This window comes from Ostrea edulis, chromosome 6 (assembly GCF_947568905.1).
Source record: "Ostrea edulis chromosome 6, xbOstEdul1.1, whole genome shotgun sequence".
NCBI classification, from domain to species: Eukaryota; Metazoa; Mollusca; class Bivalvia; order Ostreida; family Ostreidae; genus Ostrea; species Ostrea edulis.
In genome coordinates, this window is record NC_079169.1 from 42,931,075 (window position 1) to 42,950,985 (window position 19,911).

General features: G+C 34.1%; 2 protein-coding genes across 7 annotated transcripts in view; one reads left to right on the top strand and one right to left on the bottom strand.

Annotated features, from left to right (window-relative positions):
* The window catches only part of LOC125648397 (uncharacterized), a 131,203-nt gene extending 117,785 nt beyond the window's left edge, over positions 1-13,418 (bottom strand). Inside the window, exons 1-3 of one of the 6 annotated variants that reach the window (XM_048875448.2) lie at positions 12,945-13,418; positions 5,840-6,209; positions 3,174-3,203 (exon numbers count right to left, since the gene is read on the bottom strand). In XM_048875448.2, the coding sequence (XP_048731405.2) occupies positions 3,174-3,203; positions 5,840-6,209; positions 12,945-12,968 (424 nt within the window). In that variant the 5' untranslated portion in view covers positions 12,969-13,418. The other 5 variants (XM_048875445.2, XM_048875447.2, XM_056139629.1 and 2 more) reach the window with 5 other exon arrangements.
* A 169-nt stretch (positions 13,419-13,587) lies between these two features.
* On the top strand, positions 13,588-19,902 carry LOC125648408 (uncharacterized). The gene is made up of 2 exons (XM_048875510.2): positions 13,588-16,165; positions 16,276-19,902. Exon 2 carries the CDS (start codon positions 17,083-17,085, stop codon positions 19,828-19,830), a length of 2,748 nt encoding a protein of 915 aa, XP_048731467.2. The 5' UTR covers positions 13,588-16,165; positions 16,276-17,082; the 3' UTR covers positions 19,831-19,902.
* The last annotated feature ends 9 nt before the right edge of the window (positions 19,903-19,911 follow it).

The window sequence follows — 19,911 nt, forward strand, 5'->3', positions numbered from 1 at the left end:
CAATATCAAATATGAAAGCTTTATGTTGAAAACTGCTCAAGGTATGTCACAACGAATGTGATCAAGGACACAATAAAATCTCTACACATTTCAAAGGCTTTTAGAGACTACATGATACATTCTTTTGGACCAAATTTGAAAAATATCTACCCGGATTAAGAATAGGTAATGGGCACATAAGTTTGTTTGGAATTCGAGTGAGCTCAGGTTTCAGAAGATGATATGCCTAGACCTCAAACAGGGTCTTTGGGGTCGAAGATCAAATGAGTGCAGGTACTTTTTCTCTCAATTTTTTCTCTTAAGGTAATTCCACCCTCATGTGATTTATCAATACTAATGATTTAAAGTACAAAAACTGTATTAATTTCCATTAATAGTTTAATTTAATCAATAACCAAAGAAGATTTTCATATGTTGCCACCTTTTCAAAGATGTCGTACATACATAAACAGAAGTACAAGTCAACATCAGAAATTCACACCAACATCAGAAATTCATGCATTTTCATTAAACAACATAGTAATAAAAATAAATAAAAATCGCTAAAACACATCAAAGATGCGTATGGCCGAATTGCAGTTTGGAAAATTATGCATGCTTGCATTCACGAAGTAAAAACATGCACATATTTGACATAGTTTATAAGTATGAAGCTTTGAATGGCCGTAATAGGTATAGCGTGATAATGACCTTGACCTTTGGATTTCAAAAGCAACATGAATCTTGAATGTCATCAGGATTTGAAGTCTGATAAACATGCACCAGCAAGTACATGTATAAAAGTTAGAGGCAAGCTCAAATCTACAGTATATAGTGAAAAAGACCTTGACCTTTGACCTCAAAATAAATAGGAACCTTCCTCTTTCGGATTTGATCATGTTATGTAAGTTTCATAAAGATGCCACTAATAGTATGAAAGTTAGAGACTGGACAAGCTCAAATCTATGGCATTTAGTGACAAAGTGACCTTGACCTTTGACCTCAAAATAAATAGGAACCTTTCTCTTTTGGATGTGATCATGTTATGTAAGTCTCACAAAGATGCATCAAAAAGTATGAAAGTTAGAGACCGGACAAGCTATTGTGGACACCGCCCGCCCGGACGCCCATCCTTCGCCAATTTAAAAGCCAAGATTTGCTACACAACTCGGCTAAAATGTAGTTGAAATGACAAAATTTTAATTTCAACAGTTTCAAATCACTGCTACTTTATAAATTCATATTAAGTAACTTGTGGATATCATGTAAATCATTGTATGATAGACATACAGTAGAAGAAATACCGGCATAGAAGTTATTCAATCTAATCTAAATTAGCTGTTTTGAATTCTTTAACACTTCTCAGCGGTAGCAAATTCAAACAAGCTAATCTTAATTAGATCAAGAAGTTATTACCGTTGACAACATTTTGTAATATAGATAAATGATTATTTATAGAAAATATGAACTTTTTCAGTTTGAAATAGTTTACCAAATTTATCATACCAAGTGTTAAAATAAAATTCTTCCCAAAATTTATGTCTATCATGCACAAAGTAAAATAAAGATTCTGCAAAGTATATGACATCACATGAGGGTGGAGCAACCTTAAATGTGTATTCTGAGGTCATTCTTACTAGCAAATAATGAAATTCTTATTGTATGTGCAGATTCACCTACTAAAATACTACAAATAAATCATATTCAATTCATCTTAATTAGCTGTTGCTAAGTAACAACACTTTTGGTATAATATAGGTCAAACCCAAGTTACTCTTTTTGCCTCTATTCATGTTAGGCATATCTATCACGCAAGATGCTAAAAAATTGTCATATATCACTTTGTAGGAAATTCTTCAGAGATCATTTTTACTTTATTGATTATCCTATCTGTTGCAACCTTTATCATGTTTATGGGGAGAGTCAAGGTCAAAGGCCATTTAAGTATAGAATTTGTGCTGAGTTTAGTTGTACTAATTAGTTTCATTTCTCTGTAATGTCTGTTTACAGAAGAAAGTCACTTGTCTATAGTATTTGAACAATATACAGTTAGTACTTATAGAAAGTCACTGGTCTACAGTATTTGGGCAACATACAATTAGTACTTACAGAAAGTCACTCGTCTATAGTATTTATACAACATATAGTTAGTACTTACAGAAAGTCACTCGTCTATAGTATTTGAACAACATACAGTTAGTACTTACAGAAAGTCACTCGTCTATAGTATTTGGGCAACATACAGTTAGTACTTATAGAAAGTCACTCGTCTACAGTATTTATACAACAACATAGTTAGTACTTACAGAAAGTCACTCGTCTATAGTATTTGAACAACATACAGTTAGTACTTACAGAAAGTCACTCATGTATAGTATTTGAACAACATACAGTTAGTACTTACAGAAAGTCACTCGTCTACAGTATTTGAACAACATACAGTTAGTACTTACAGAAAGTCACTCGTCTATAGTATTTGGACAACATACAGTTAGTACTTACAGAAAGTCACTCGTCTATAGTATTTGGACAACATACAGTTAGTACTTACAGAAAGTCACTCGTCTATAGTATTTGGACAGCATACAGTTAGTACTTACAGAAAGTCACTCATCTATAGTATTTATACAACATAAGTTAGCTAGCACTTACAGAAAGTCACTCGTCTATAGTATTTATACAACAACATAGTTAGTACTTACAGAAAGTCACTCGTCTATAGTATTTGAACAACATACAGTTAGCACTTACAGAAAGTCACTCGTCTATAGTATTTATACAACAACATAGTTAGTACTTACAGAAAGTCACTCGTATATAGTATTTGGGCAACATACAGTTAGTACTTACAGAAAGTCACTCGTCTATAGTATTTATACAACAACATAGTTAGTACTTACAGAAAGTCACTCGTCTATAGTATTTGGGCAACATACAGTTAGTACTTACAGAAAGTCACTCGTCTATAGTATTTGGGCAACATACAGTTAGTACTTACAGAAAGTCACTCGTCTATAGTATTTATACAACATACAGTTAGTACTTACAGAAAGTCACTCGTCTATAGTATTTGGGCAACATACAGTTAGTACTTACAGAAAGTCACTCGTCTACAGTATTTATACAACATACAGTTAGTACTTACAGAAAGTCACTCGTCTATAGTATTTGGACAACATACAGTTAGTACTTACACGATTGACTCGGTGAACTGGAAGGTTTTTCTACAAATAGAAAGGAAATACATGTATGCTTAATTTGTGAAGCACAATGCATTAGTCGATGGTGACAGGTCAATCGCATTTCCAATTTTCTAGAATCCAAAATATTAATTTATCCAGTTCTAATCCTATAAATCACTCATACCTAAACAATGTACTAGTTTGTATATACTGTATAGACTCGCTTAGTTGGATTTTTTTATTGTTAAATTTTGGTCCAAAACACTATGTCCGCCTTATAGGATTGTCCCAAGAAGATTAGTATTTTTCTGGATGGCGTAATTAAGGTATAGCATAGTATTTTTTTTTAACAAAAACACGGATGAAATGAAACAAAATAGTAACTGTTTAATTAGTTGAGAATAAAAAATGAAGCATTGATGTCATATCCCAAAATCTTATTGGAACACAGATAAATACATAAGAGTATTGATATGAAATTGATTTGTTGAGAAAAAAATATCAAATATCGGCGCATTTTTCAAAATATTATTTGAAACACAGGTAAAAACATTGGAGCATTGATTTGAAATTATCAACCGATTTTTGAAAAAAATTAGACCGACTTATAAATGGGTCAATGGCAATTTCCTCCAAAATAACCTAAAAACTATACAACCGGCTTATAGGCGAGTACATATGGTATTTAAATTAGTAAAATTTCTAAGGTACTAAGTTACTGTATGCTTGTCTTTTAATATTTCAATCTTTAAAATTGATAAACATATCATTCAACTCACATCCTTGTCAGCAGATTGGAGGATTAAATTTAATACTGCCAGGAAAAGCAGAATTGAAATTATCTTATTTCATTTCCCAAACAAAATGTCATTGGTTCATTTGACTTTGTTGACAATAAGCAATAAAGCTGAGGTAAAATCACGCCATATGAATTTGATATACTACATGAAAATGTACTAATATTATACAGGAGATTCTCGATGGCTCGAAGTTTCATCTCTTAAAGTTCTTGTAGTGAAATCACAGTCCTAATTTCTTCTCTATAATATAACTAAGAAAATTTACTCTTGATCTTTTGAAATTCTTGATCTCTCAAGGTGAAATTTGTTCCCTAAATCATATTTCATTGCATGTACACACCATCAATCAAGTGTAAAATTGTTTTCGCTTGGACCGTACCTGTATAACGGTGAAACTGAAAGCCCATGGGGTTAGCATGGCTGTGTTAATTAATAGGTATATACACAGGTGACACAACACCTGTGCATCTTTATACGGTAGATAACATAATTAATTGTTTAATTATCAGTGATTAATAAAATTGTTATAGGTTCGGGTCACTTTTTCCTCCTTCTCTGATTTATGCCTCAAACTTTCAACAAACATTTTGAATGTTCACATAGTCATAAGTTTTCCATTTTTTAAAGCAATACAAGCAGTAACTGACAGTTTATTTTCAATTATCCAATTAAGCACCAAATGACGCCTATTGGTATAGTTAATATAATCCTCAAGATCTGAAGAAAAATTCAGCAAAATAAACAAGGGAATATTGTTCGAGAGCATACCTACATATACACAGAGTGTTTCATATAGACCGCCATTGCATCATATACACGGACATGGGAACGATGATTGCTGAACACTGTCACAATCAGGTTGCTGAGACCGAGTTCATATGCAAAGATGGAAACTGACATGAGTAACTACATGTTTCATTTGGTTTAAAATATCACAAGAAATACCACAAGTGTAGTACAGTAATAATTATGCAAATTTATGTTCCACTCAAATGAAATTTTGATAGTGAATTTTCTATAAAATTTGCATGTTAAATTATTTACAAATCAGTGCCTCTCTTTCCCTTTTTTCCGAACTGCTGACTTCCGAGCAGGAATTACCGACAGGATGACAATGATTCATGAATCGACATTTTCTGCTGATTTGATGGGCTTACTGTTTAGATTCACTCTGATTCTATAAAGTTTTATGTATTCAATCACAAATATGTTAAAAATTTGTTCTTTTATTTTCTAATTTATTTACCGTCCATTACAGCTTGTGTTGCTTCAAGATATTCTAATCAAATAAACAGTTATGTTTTATTTAACCTATTTATAATAACGACATCTATATATACTGTCTAACTAAAGGTAAAAAAATTCATGTGGCATTCCTAATTTTTCCAGAAACACATCAAAGGCACCTGAAGTATGGACATATTGTACTCCCCCTCACCCTTTGAGGGTTTTTTTTTTTTGGACAATTTCTCCGAAATGTGTGGATTCCCTGTAAATTGGGATGAGATAGACTGGGAATCCATACATTTCGGGGAAATTATCGCCGCAAATAACAAAAAGGGGGGGGGGGGGGCAAGTTCAGGTACGAATGCCTGTCGCCCGATGGAACACACAGAAGTAATCCTCATCATTTTTCAGCTGACGAGGAGTAAATCAAGCGACTTACATGTGTAATCATCGAGACGCTAGTTTAAACTAACTATTCATTAGCTCAATTTAACTAGTGGCGGAGCAAAAGGGGATAGGTTAGAGGTTTCACTGGTTTGTAGTTGTACCAGTTGAAAACATTCACAAAATAACCGCTGACCGGAAACTGAGTTGCGTTGAGAAAAAGTAGAAAACTTGCTATGAAAGTAAACATCTCCGGAAAAATCATACCTTTAAAAACTTGGACATAAAGTATCACAGCTATTCCAGCTAACAAGCCAATGACTGTTAACACACACAATAAAATTAAACACCCCTTTTCTCCGCTCTTTGGCACATTTTCGTCCCGAGCACTTTCCACTCGAGATTTAGGTCCTTTTTGGTTCCTTTGTAAACTTGATGGATCAAAATAAATGTCCGATTTTGGTGTGAATACGCTGTCATCATCATGCGATGCATATGCTAAATTGTCAAAGGCTGAAGCTTTTGTTGAAGTCACCTGATGGTCAACGCCTGTGATGTTTTTTTGATAGAATCCATTAGAAAAACCTTTGTTTTCCTCGGAAGGGGACGGTGTGCTTGATGAACTCAATTTGTACTTCTGAAAGAAAAAAAGAACAAAAAAGAGTATTGAATATTAGATGCAAAATAACAAGAGAGAGAGAGAGAGAGAGAGAGAGAGAGAGAGAGAGAGAGAGATTTTCTAGTTTTTAACATTTCAGATATTTAGTCCAGAGAGATTTTCTAGTTTTTAACATTTCAGATATTTAGTCCAGTTAACCTCTGCTTTCTCAATGGAAACAGATCGAGTTGATACCAATCTTCTTCGAACATAAGAATTCCGGGTTTGTTCCATTCCCAAACGTCAGTAGATTTTTATACAGTGCATTGTATATTTAAAGTAACTGCAATTACTACATGATATATAATATCTATCAAGCATCGCGAGAGGAAATACGAATATCCTGTTTTGTCAATGTATATACAAAATATAGGCCTAGAGGGACTTCACTGATTCATTTAAAAAAGAGAGAGAAATATCAATTAATGAAATGACCGATGTTGAATGCATTTTAATAAAAAGAAGAAAAATGACCTGATCGCTATTAAAAGGGGGGAAAATGCACTCTATAGGGAGAATATTAAACACTCTATATCTGGTGTCATTGTGATCCCTACACGAAGAATTTAATGTTAATGCGAATTAAGTCTGAGCCGCGTTCACACGGAGATTGTAATGTGCATTAGTTTACTTCGCATCAAATTTAATGCGAAGTAAAAAAAATTAATGCGCATCCGTGTGAACGAGGCATTAGTGCCTGTGATTTTTCTTTTCATATTATATTTTTTCATGTATATATATACACTAGGACGTACAAGGTAGTCAGAAAAGGAAGTGGGGTATCCAATAAATATATTACACACAAGAATTATCATAAGAAACTGTGGTGTTGCTGACATCGTTAAATTATACAAAGAAGTGTTATTATAACATGTGTACATCATTAAGTACACATAAATAGGTTAAACTTTCGTTATTTGCACTAACACTATCCCTTTTTGTCCTCCAATGACTAAGACATTGTCTTACCCTCTGTCGTACTCTTGTTTCCTCACTAAGTGACTTCAATGAATTAACTCCGCGTTCTGTTTTATCAACGTCACGACAATTTCCTTCCATTCTGAATTTTCCCCCTTTTTATCAGGAAATTTTCTTATTCTTTATATCGTAAGCAGTTCCCCCAGTAACGTCATTTTCTCTTCAATTGTATATTTTTTTCCCAGGTGTGCAATAAACATCTCTGACCTAAAATACCTTTCACGTAGTGTCATCCTCAAGGCAAGCTAACGTGTGAAAGAATGTTCTGAGTCACATATCAAACAATAATCGCGAGCTGAATTGCCTTTATATGACATATGAATTTAAGTTTGTTCTGTAATCGTAACTCAATCATGAATATAAATCTCTATATGTATCTGTGGAATTGCAGATACACGCAAATAAGGTTTAACCTGTAGATGAACAGGCGTCACAATATCATTTACAATGGCACTAGGTTAGATTAAAAGTTGGAAACGACATTTTTCGTGAAAAAGGAATTATGATCTCTGCTCATAGCATTGTCACAAACGAACTTAATAAAAAAAATCAAATGGGGAAAAGCTAGAAAAATAAATATAATTTGTTCTAGTTCAAAAGATTGAAAGTACTCTTGTGTTAATTACCCCCTCTCCTTATGTACTGCATGGTATGGAGGGAAAAGCATTAGCAGCAACATAGACATTATGAACTGTACTTTGTGCATTGAGGAAAAAGATGGAGAAAAGATTCAACATTGATCATACCTTTGTACATGAAAAAAGCCACAAAACACATTATTCAGAGGTGGATCCAGCGATTTGGAAAAGGGGGAGGGGTCCAGAACTGCACTAGATTATATTCAATGAATCGATAAAAATTAATACGTGTATATAAAAAAAATAACAGCATACAAATTACCATTATAGTGTTTAAAAAACTATATGGATGTCCAAGACAAGGGTCCAACCCCCAGAATCCCCTCTCCAGACCCACCCGAAACCTTCTCTCTGGACCCAATGCTCTTTGGCCTGACAATATGCACATCTGCAAATGGCAATAAAGCACTGTACAAAGTTTCAAGTCTATCGGATAAGCCACATAGGAGAAGTGTTCTCAAGCTGTTTTTGCATCCCCCACCCCTCAAAGATCCATAACAACTTTCAAGAAAATTATTGGATCCTCCTGTCCCGACAATAAGCACATCTACAAATGGCAATGGAGCTTCAAGTCTATCCGATAAGCCGTATAGGAGTAGAAGCCTTCACAATATTTTGTGACAAACAGAGGAACAGAAAGTACTAAAACAATATGTCTCTCCCTGGAAGAGGGGGAGACATGAAAACACACATTAAGTACATGTATCTTTATCACTATTCGTAAAATCTTTAATAAAATGTCACTAGTTCTTATTTTAATAGCCCTCGAAAGTCTTGTATGAAAGGTACTTGAACAGACTTGTGCCATTATTGTTAAATTTTGGGGGGTGTATATGAAGAATTGTTGTTTTCTATCAACAGTCGTCTGGTGTTTGACATCTTCAAGTGTGTTACGATTTTTCCATAACGTGTAGAGCTTTTTGTACTCAGTAGTTATTTTATCTTTAGGGGTAGGGTAGTCTCTAATGTTAGGACATTAATTATTTAAAATTAAACTTGAAAATTTGGTATTTACATGTTGAACAGAACAAAATACAAGATATTTTATTGACCAATCAAGGGCCCCGGAATGCATTGTTAACAAAAAGAAGTGTAATTCAAACATTATTTCTATAGAAACTCAACAACATTGCTTATTACATAACCATAACCAGGCATCATTGTCTCTAGTGTTGATGATGAAATATCATTATACTTTTGTGTAAAAGTAGATGTTAATAAATGTACATATTGTATTCATACATTTAAATGTACTTTTGCATCTAACAACAAAAGATAAACTTCCAAAAACCTGCATGCACATGAAAATACATATGTTTATACATTGGTTCTTTCACTGTTTTCAAAAATATTTTTTTCGAGCAAACATAGAATTTCTTTACTTTCATTATTCAAAATCCATATTAGTTTTTCAGTAGACGACAAAACAGAGAAATTTGAGTTGATTCTTGAGATGGTTTCCATCAATTGTAACTTCTCATTGTTATATTTTGAGCAAACAAATAAGAAATGAATGTTCGTCTTAAACCTCCTGCATATCACATTGAAAACATACTCTTGACTCAGGAGGAGGTCCCGTATATCTTCCCTTTTCAATATCTTATTGATGTGCTGAAATGCGTAGTTTAGTTGTATTCTTCCTCTGATCAATGTTCCATGTATTAACAATAGAGAGGTAGTGTTCCCTTCCAAGAACATATACATGTACAGCAATATAATCCGAGATTCTCCAAATCTATATTGTGCCACAATATAAAAGCGGGAGAGTCAGGGGACTCTCAGATTGATAGCAATACATGTATACTAAGATAAACAATTCTAGTAATTTGAGATTTTAAAAAAAATCCCTATTCAACTCCAAGCTTTATGGCAATCATAAGAATTTCGTAACGAGCGTTGTACTTGTTAGATTTACATAAGGCTACATCAATCTACACTCCTGACATCTCATTAGAATTAATTACGTAAAACATTCAGTATAAACTCCAGAAAACTGAGTGATACAATATAATGAATTACACACAGTGTATACTTTATTAGAGAAAACTGAGTGCTTACAAATTTAAGTCAAGACATTTATGACAGATGAACATTTTGAAGACAATAAAATTTGGCCACACGATAGAAAGCATTCAGAAAATACGACAATAACGTTAAGAAAATCAATCAATTCATTAGTGAAAGGATAGATTGTGAACTATCCAGGGGAGGGGCAGAAAGAGGGACGCAAGCAGAAACCTAATACATGTAATAGTAATAAACCCCTCAATGTTTACACTAAAACCTAATACATGTAATAGCAATAAAACCCCGCAATGTTTACACTAAAACCTAATACATGTAATAGTAATAAAACCCCGCAATGTTTACACTAAAACCTAATACATGTAATAGCAATAAAACCCCGCAATGTTTACACTAAAACCTAATACATGTAATAGTAATAAAACCCCGCAATGTTTACACTAAAACCTAATACATGTAATAGCAATAAAACCCCTCAATGTTTACACTAAAACCTAATACATGTAATAGCAATAAAACCCCGCAATGTTTACACTAAAACCTAATACATGTAATAGTAATAAAACCCCGCAATGTTTACACTAAAACCTAATACATGTAATAGCAATAAAACCCCGCAATGTTTACACTATGAGGTTACTGGTATTGTGAATAATAACCTGAAGGATATGTGAAAGCTTAAAGCAACAAGTTCGTAAAAGATTATCCCACAGCCATTGCCAGGATGGTGGAGAAAGTAATCCTTTCTAAGAGCTATATTTATATTTTTGGCTACCTATCAATGACCCATGACTTCATTCCACAGGAATGTCGATTTACACATCAATGGATTTCAAACTCTGGAAGCTATTGAATAATGACAAAACTGAAAAGGTAATCTTTGAAAGAATTTATCGGTCTTTTTAGAGGTCTACCAACCAAGTTAGAGTTCTCCTTCCTGTCCCGTTATAAATCAGTCAAAACAACCACAAAATCCAATATCAACGTGATCATGTAGCGGAACGCTGATGTACAACATTGTCATATTTCATTTAAATCAATAAAACTAGCAATTAATCAAACAGTTTCACAAAAATCACCAGAAGTAACTATGATTTATGATGCTCGCTGAATGGTTTCTATGGGAATTTCATTAATATCATTAGGTTTAGATTTCTCGCTTTGTAATTGAAAGCAATATTAGTTTACAGCACAATATTTCAATATTCATTTATGTAGAACAGTCTTATACGTATTCACATTTCCAATGTTTTCACCTTTGATATCTCTACCAATGTAGTGGTGAATGCGTTGCAGTTATGAATAGTATATTCTATTTTAACGGTTGGGAGAAGTGAAGGTAGAATGTTTATATATATATATATATATATATATATATATATATATATATATATATAAATTTGTGTGTGTGTGTGTGTGTGTGTTATTGTCTTTCGGAAATTAACATTAGTATTTACATTGACTCAACTGTTTTAAAGAAGTGATGAAGTGAGACAGATAACGATGGGGTCCCTGGAGAAGAAAGGTGATAAATGAGCTGCATGGATTCTTAATGCATTTTATCTTAAAACAAACGGTGTTGTTAGTCCCGTAAGGTAGCAGATATGCATAATTTTAAGACACTTCATGCCCCCCATTTCAGCACATCTCTGCTGTTTGTTAGTTTTGTCACGTAAAATTAACATATACAAGTATATGCCCGAATTTTTTTTTCATATCATTATTGAAATAAAACACCTGTCAAGACGGTATGGAATCTTCTGTTTTACTTTGAAAATAAATCATTTCGAGTTTTAACTTAAAGATTTGTGTCCTGCGTCTAATACATTTACATGGATAAATTCAAATGAGTGCCTATATATGATCATGATGTACAAAGATTTTCAATGCATGTGCGGAATGTGGTAGGACGCCTAAAACGAAACCCCGGACACGATTCCAACAAATAATCACTTTTTAATGAAAATGATGTGCATGCAAGCATTAGGTGGACGCATCGGTGTAACTGTGTGAGAGTCCCAGAGTAAGATTTAAAAAGCACTACACATTTAGAATATGTCTCCACATACAAATGTATGTTGTTTTGACGTTCTCTATGGGAAACAACTCTTCAAAGTACATTCCTTGCACCTGGAGATGTATTTCACACGGAACTTCACAATTTTCGGCGTGTAAATAAAGTACATTTATTGCATGGCTATAAGTTTGAGGACAACAGCTGCCTCTGCATCACGAAGTATGTCCCCTTTTATCCCGATAGTGTATTACATGTATATTCAGTTCTAGAATAGGAAACCGCTGAGCCTCAAAAATTGAATTTGATTGTTATCAACTCATAACAAAATACGGGGAAAATTTGGACAGGAGACAGACTATTTAAACAATCTATCTAAAGCATGGGAGAAAATAAATAGTTGGTGGTGACCTTTGACCTGGTTTCCTATTATTGTCCCAGTCAATGACATGCTTGGCTACACCGTCAAAGGTATACGATATGTATATTTCAGGATCAACGATTTTATAGTGGAAATTTCGTTACACAACACATCTGAGCACCTGATTAATTAATGAATTAATGGTGAATATAAAGGGAGAAGATGAAATGTGCATAATTTCAGTGGTGTAATGAACTAAGAACTTTGGTGCAAACTTGCGATTGGCACTAAATACAAACCCAAGGTAGTGCCAGGAAGTTTGAAATCAATATTATCAACGGCAATAGTGCGTCGAAAACTAAATGGAACTTGTTTTTGCTTTAAACACAAATCTTCATGTTATTTAAAGTACGACAAACAACTTGGAATAAAACATTTGAGTTCATATATACAATATAATACATATTAAATATGCAATGTGCATGTGGACCAATCCACACCATTGCGGAAACCCTGTCTAAAACCACACTTATGTTTTCACGCAGTTTAAGTATAAATTCTATGAATTCAAATTCTGAAAATGGTTTTGATAAGTTGGCATATATAAATACATGTAACTATATATAGACATATCAATATATACATGTATGTGTATTTAACCCGTGTCATTTTCGATCATGCCAGAAATATGTACCTACCCTTTTTTTTGTGTCCAATTCCATCCTATCCTTTCTTTATATAAGATTTTTCGGAGATGATACACTCAGAAGGAAGCTCCTTCAGGAAACTAAATCCCAGACTATGAACAATGTCGTCGACCACGTGTGGAGAGCGATCGGTGTATCCTTCAAAATGGTTTAATTAACTGTCAACGTGTTAACGAATCCGGCTTCGCAAGGTGTGTTTAAAGACATTATGTATCTTTAAAAATAATATTTTACCTACTGGTTACGCATGACTGAGTGTGTGGCCAAAAAACTGCAGTAAGTTCGTTTATTTACGATCCTTTTTCGTTTAAATGCACACCGGGTATGTATTTCTTGACTCAGTCTTCAGATATACGTACTTCATATACTTTTAACGACCCTTTAATGGCACCGTGTTTATGTTGATGCAATAAATACTTCGGTAGCGAGTCAGATTATTGTTAAACATTCCCATACGCCATTTGAATGGTGTCCAGTGAGACATGACAGGTCAATGCGTATGGTGTGGAGAAGATGATAACAAATTCCAAACCCGTAGATGTTAGTGGAATGGTATCTCAACCAAATTCAAGGGGATATCGGACAAAGACATAGCAAGAACAGATGGTGATATTGAACTGCTGATTGGCGAATACTGCACTAAACTTTTACTAGTGAATATTGAAAGTGCTGATAACCTTCAACTGATGAAAAACCAGTTCGGCTTTTGTTTGAGGGGAAGTAATTCAATGCTGAAATTGTCTGCCATCTCGAAGGGTGCTTACATCAATCATCTGTCTGGAATCGATATAAACTCTATGCAGGTCATTGATACGAAATCTCTAAATGATCATTTGGACAGTTTGTTGAATATTGAGAGTATGGGTACATATTGCAACCCAAAGTGTGGAGGATGTCGATGCGGTCAATGTAGTGTTGGTAATGGAAGATATTACGTATTACGTATGATACGAGGGCGAGTCAATAAGTAACCAGCCTATTCCATTTTCGATTGACCGAGACAGTCACGATTTTCATGCCTTGTTTCAATACATGTTTTATACCTGGGTACAAAATTGCACGTGTATCGAGTCATCCTTTAATAAGATATTGAATGTCAAACATGGCTAGTGATACAAAGGCATGCTTTTCATCTAAAGTTGAGTACTGTGTTATAATTAGGTACTTGTATTGAAAACGTAAAACAGGCAAAGAAATACACGACGAGTTAGCCAATGTTTATGGGTCTTCTGCACCATCTTATGCTCAGGTTAACTTCTGGGTAGGGGAATTCAAACACGGTAGAACGTCTTTAGAAGATGAAACCATGTCTGGACGTCCACTGGATGCCACCGACGAAGAAATGTGTAAGAAAGTTCGGGATCTGGAATTCAGGTGGAAGAAATAACGCAGGCATTAGGCATTTCACATGGTAGCGTTTCAACAATCTTACATGATCGCTTAGGTATGTGCAAGCTAACAGCCCGTTGGGTCCCCAAATCCCTTAGCGATAAGCAAATGACAACCAGAGCATTTAGTATGCAGCGCCTCGTTGAAGCGTTTTAGGTCAGAAGATGATTTTCTTTTGCGTCTGGTGACTGTAAAGGAGACTTGGGTTCATTTTTAATGAGCCAGAGAATAAAGCTCAGAGTCGTCAGTGGGTAGGGCATGGGTCCTCGAGGCCAAAGAAGTTCAAGACGCAACCATCTGAGCTGCATGACAAGGTGATGGTCAAAGTATTTTTGGACGCAAAAAGTGTTATTATGTTGGACTTTTTACCCAAGAGAAGTACAAGAGAAAACAGCAAAACTAAGAGTGTGGCAAATCTCATTGATCTCTCAGAGTATGACATTAAAGAAACTTCTTAAACTCAGTTTACAACTTATAGTGAAGAAACATACATTCCGAGGAATTGTACATTGTCTATCTGCAGATGCATTGGAAAACGCGGAAAGTATTTGGATTAGACATGCTCAAGAGGATCTTACAAATGATGCAACATATAGATTTAGAAGACTCGGACCCCAATTAATAGATGACAGTGTTACAGTTGGTCAAAGAATAAACAAATGGATTGAAAATAATTGAAATATGACATCATTTGCTCTCATATCGTCAAGTCATCCATTTGCATGGGAAAGAACATGGAGTACTTTTCAACTGTTTAGTGTCTAGAACTGTATATGTTGAAGATTACGACATCGGAAGCTTTATGACGGTACTACGCAAATTTGTGTCAATTCGTGGATATCCAAAATATAATAGACATTGGAACCCAACTTGTTGCTACAGGAAAGGATTTGAGAGCAATTGTATATTCATGGAAATTGGATGATATTAAGAAATTTGGGAAAGAGGAAAGGATGGATTGGGAAAGAACTAAGTCAACAGATGCTCCCTGGGAAAATGAATGTAGTGAATCTCTCATTCAATCAACAAAAATCTGGTTAGAATCTGCAACAGGATCTTCAATCATGAAATTTTCATAACTTCAAACAGTTTTTTAAAAGTTAGAAATCTTCTCAACGAGCCAATTGGAACTAAGAATTGTGATCCTGTGATTGGCACTTACCTTTGCCCTATGATTTACTATTCGGACGTGCCAGTTCACACTTTCTAGTCGAAAACTGGGATGCTTGTGTGGATAAGATAATATGATTTGTGCAGCGTGTCATTGATACATTCTTGAAACAGTGTATGAGAGACTATTTCCATACACTTATTGTTAGACAAAATGGCACATAGAAAACCATTCAAGTTGGAGATGTGGTACTTGTACAGGATTTAAAAAAGTTGAAAAAACATACGTGGACAATGGAAATTAGCTCAAATTCTGGAAGCTACGCCTGGAGTGGATGGGAAAGTTCCAGACGTAAAAATTCGACACAAGAATACAGGGCGTACTTATCATGGATATATGGACTGGATTGTAAGCAGATCCGTTTGCTGTTTGATCTCGTACTACCAATTGAAGAACAATAGTGACATGTGCTTTAGTTTGTGTGTGTGTGTGTTGGGGGGTGTAAAGAAATCATTCGGGATTATAAAATTCGTCCTTTCTGGTTTCGAATTAGTGAGGTAAACTTGCTTCTGGTATGTTTAATCATTATCGGCCGCAGGAGGTTATGACTAGAGGTTGCATCACTCTATTTATGTGGAGGTTCACGTCGAATCATGGCCGAAAGAAAATAATTCCTGGAACTTTGCATGTTTTATGGGACTTTCCTTATGAGGTAGGCTCTCCAATTTTTTATGAGATGTAAATTCAAGTATTGTGTTTGAAATTTTGTGAGTAAAAACCATGAAAGAAGGATTTAAATATTTTTTTGAATTTTTGTTGTAGAGGTGGGTGATTTGGCTTTTGACCAGCTGATTTTGCACGTGCTTGACTTCGATGTAAACAAACTCTCACGCCTTGCTGGATGGGTATGTATTTTTTGGTATGAAAATGCTCATTAAGAACTGTACTACATGATGTGAAAGTACAACTTCTGAAAAGTTTACTTTAAGGCAGCAGGGTCAGGTCAAAGGTGAGTAATTTTGGTAAGAACATATAGGCAAAATTAATAGAGTGGTGCAACCTCTAGTCATAACCGCCGCAGGAGCGGCCGATCTATTTGTGATTGTGTTAGAAAGTGCGCATGGGGAAATGAGACGTTATTTTTCCTGTTTCAATAGAATGATATTTTATTAATTACAGTCATAAAAGTCATGAATAAGATATTTTAAAATTGTTCTATATTGAGTCTTACTTGATTTTTAAAAACCTATTTTATTTTTTTCTTAACGTTCATAAGATGTTAATTAATGATTCTATTGAAGTTTTTCATTACAATAAATGCTCCCCAGGTGAGGAGTGTGCAAGATATAAAAGCAACTCGTTATGAATATGAATTTCCGGATAGTAATTCAGTAAAATAAGACAAAAGTTAGTAAAAATAAAAGATATGTTCAGTTTAAATTCACTTTTTGTGCATCATTATCCTGTGTTTTGAAAAAACAACCCTAATATTGCATTTCGCATTTCGGGGCAAGTTACAGCATTTTCTGCAAAAAATCATCTCGTCACGTGACATAGATCTAGGGTATTAGCACGTGCAGATTCTGCGTCCTTTTTCAATTGACAGCCGATGGAAACGCATCATCAAAAATGGTAAGAGGTGTATTAGCAAATACTCATCAAGGTTGTCAGATATTTGCACCATTTAATGGAGTACAATGTACGGCAGTAGCACTCATTGCTTTGCTAACATTTATGACCTGCTTCAGAAGTCCCCGGTTTGACTTCACGTCAGATTTCAGTAGTGTTCAGTTAGATCAGATGTTGAACGATGGCACTAAACTTTATGCCACTATTTCTCAAGAATTTCAATCATTACAATATTTAGGCCACAATCAAATGCCAAAAGTGTTGAATTACCAAGATAACGACTTTACTTTGGAATATTTTCTTGACTATTATTATGGAATCGTAGATACAGGGACTGTCACTGTTTCACAAAATGACGAATTTGGACAAATGAATTTGTATGATGCATTATCACAAGCAATGCTTATATCTTCAAATTTCTTGTTGACTCTAAATGATCTTACTATTGCTTTGCATGCAGATATAAGTAACAATCGGTTCTTGGTATTTGATTCACATCAGAGGAATCAATTTGGATTTCAAGATGCAGATAATGGTGCGGCGGTGTTGTTGAGTTTTGAATCTTTTGAAGAATTGCACCATTACATTTGTGCTAGCTATTCATCATTTAATTATGAACTCACTCCAGTCACAAGAGTAGAAATAAGCAACCAGGTAAATAACAGTACAAATGTTGACCCCAATCAACGTGATGGACAACATAAATGTGTCTGTAATGATCATTCATATGTCTCAAAATCTAACTGCAAAAAGAGAGCTCGACAAAAGAGAAAACGCTGTTATGTTGAAAATAGAAATGCCTCTGAAACCATTGAATCTGATGTAAACAGACCAGTTGATTATATGGTTTATGAAATAGATATGTTAGATGTTTGTGAACAATGTAATGTGTCAACAGACAGTAGCGTTGAATATGTAGACTATTTGGAACTGCCTTTTCATGTACATGAGTATGAAGAAAGCATAAGAGAGTCCCCTGATAAGTGTTGTTCATGTTGTTTTAGAATTCTATTTAAAGATCAAACTTTTTTAATGTCCGAGGTCAATGATGCATGTAAAAGTATTGATTTGAATGTAAGCAGTGATTTATGTAGCACATGTAAAACTACGTTGAAACAAAATAAAATACCAAGCATTAGTCTAAAAGGAAATAATTTAGACACAGGTTTAGTCCCCAGAGAGCTAGAAGGTTTAACTCTTCTTGAAAAGAAAATGCTTAGTAAAATAAATGTATTTATGACATTAATTTTTCTTCCTGGGGGACAGTATGCTCAGAAAGGATTGGTTTTAAATCTTCCAGTGAATATTGAAAACATAATTGAACAATTTCCACAGAATTTGGAACAGTGTCCTCTTATAGAACTTAAGTTTGAGAATAGTAATGGATCTCTATATGTCGGTAATCACCATAAAATAAGAAGCAAAAAGTATGCAGAAGCAATGCATTGGTTAATCAAAAATAATTGTTACTACACTGATCTGAGCTTCAATGTAAGTGATGTTGTTAATGATTTAAACAAGTTGAATGAAAATTTCAGTACATACAATAAGGAAGAAGAAGAATTAGAAGAAGCTGTAATGATTCCAGTGGATAATAGTTGCAATATTTCAAAACATGCATATATTCATGTTCAAAGAAGTAAGTCTGAACCTGTAAATATCTTGTTAACAGAACATGGAGAAGAATTAGCATTTCCTTGGCTATTCGTAAATGAAAAAAATGGTTTTGGTGCAGAGCGCCCCCTAAAAATAAATCCATCGATGTATTTCAAAGTGAGGCTTTACAATGAAAAAGGACATTTCAGAAAAAACATGACATATTTATTGCATACTGCTGCATCTTATAATATCTCTTTATTAAAACAAGAGTTGGGAATTCACATGAAAATTTTGAAGACTGTACATTCGGGAGACCAATCTTTTGTTACAGCTGGTGATGTTAAAAATATGAATGAAAATTCAGATTTACTTGAAAATTCTTACATGTTCATGAAGAACATTAAAGGTACCGTTGCTTACTTTAGAAATGTTTTGTATGATCTTTTGGCAATATTTAAAAGCTTGGGCCCTCCTACACTCTTTGTCACATTGTCAGCTGATGATTTACATTGGCCAGAATTGGGAATGACACTTCAGAATATAAATTTTAAAGATGCTTTTGGAAAATCTTTTTTTCAGTCAATGAGGAAAGATCCTTTACTTGCTGCTACACATTTTGATAGAAGATTTAGAGCATTGCTAAAACATGTTATTTTAGGAAAAACTAAACCTCTAGGAACAGTGTTGGATTACTTTGCCCGCATCGAGTTTCAAAATAGGGGGAGTCCTCATGTTCACATGTTTTTATGGATTGATGGGTTACCTGCTGAACTTAATCATAATACATCATCTGAATTCATTCATTATATTGACAGAACAATTTCATCAAATGTTCCAGATGTTGAACAAGATTATGAACTAAATTTACTTGTAAAGAAATTGCAAACACATCATCATTCATCATATTGTAGTCGTGGATACAGATTAAATTGTAGGTTTGGATTTCCTAGAAAAATAGTTTCTACTACTAGAATTTTACCAAATATTGATTTACTTAGCAAATCAAAAACCAAATTTTATGAAACAAAGCGAAATCAAGAAAGCACTTTCATTAATGACTTAACATTTTTAAAAATATTGTGTTTATACATTATTTGCATTCATTTTGGGGAGTGTAACGAAGAGTTATTGCCCTTTCATTTTGTGTAATGAATAATTTAATGTACAAAATATTATCCCTTCAGCATGTCACGATATCTTTTTCTTTCTTTTGAAAGTATAGTACCACTT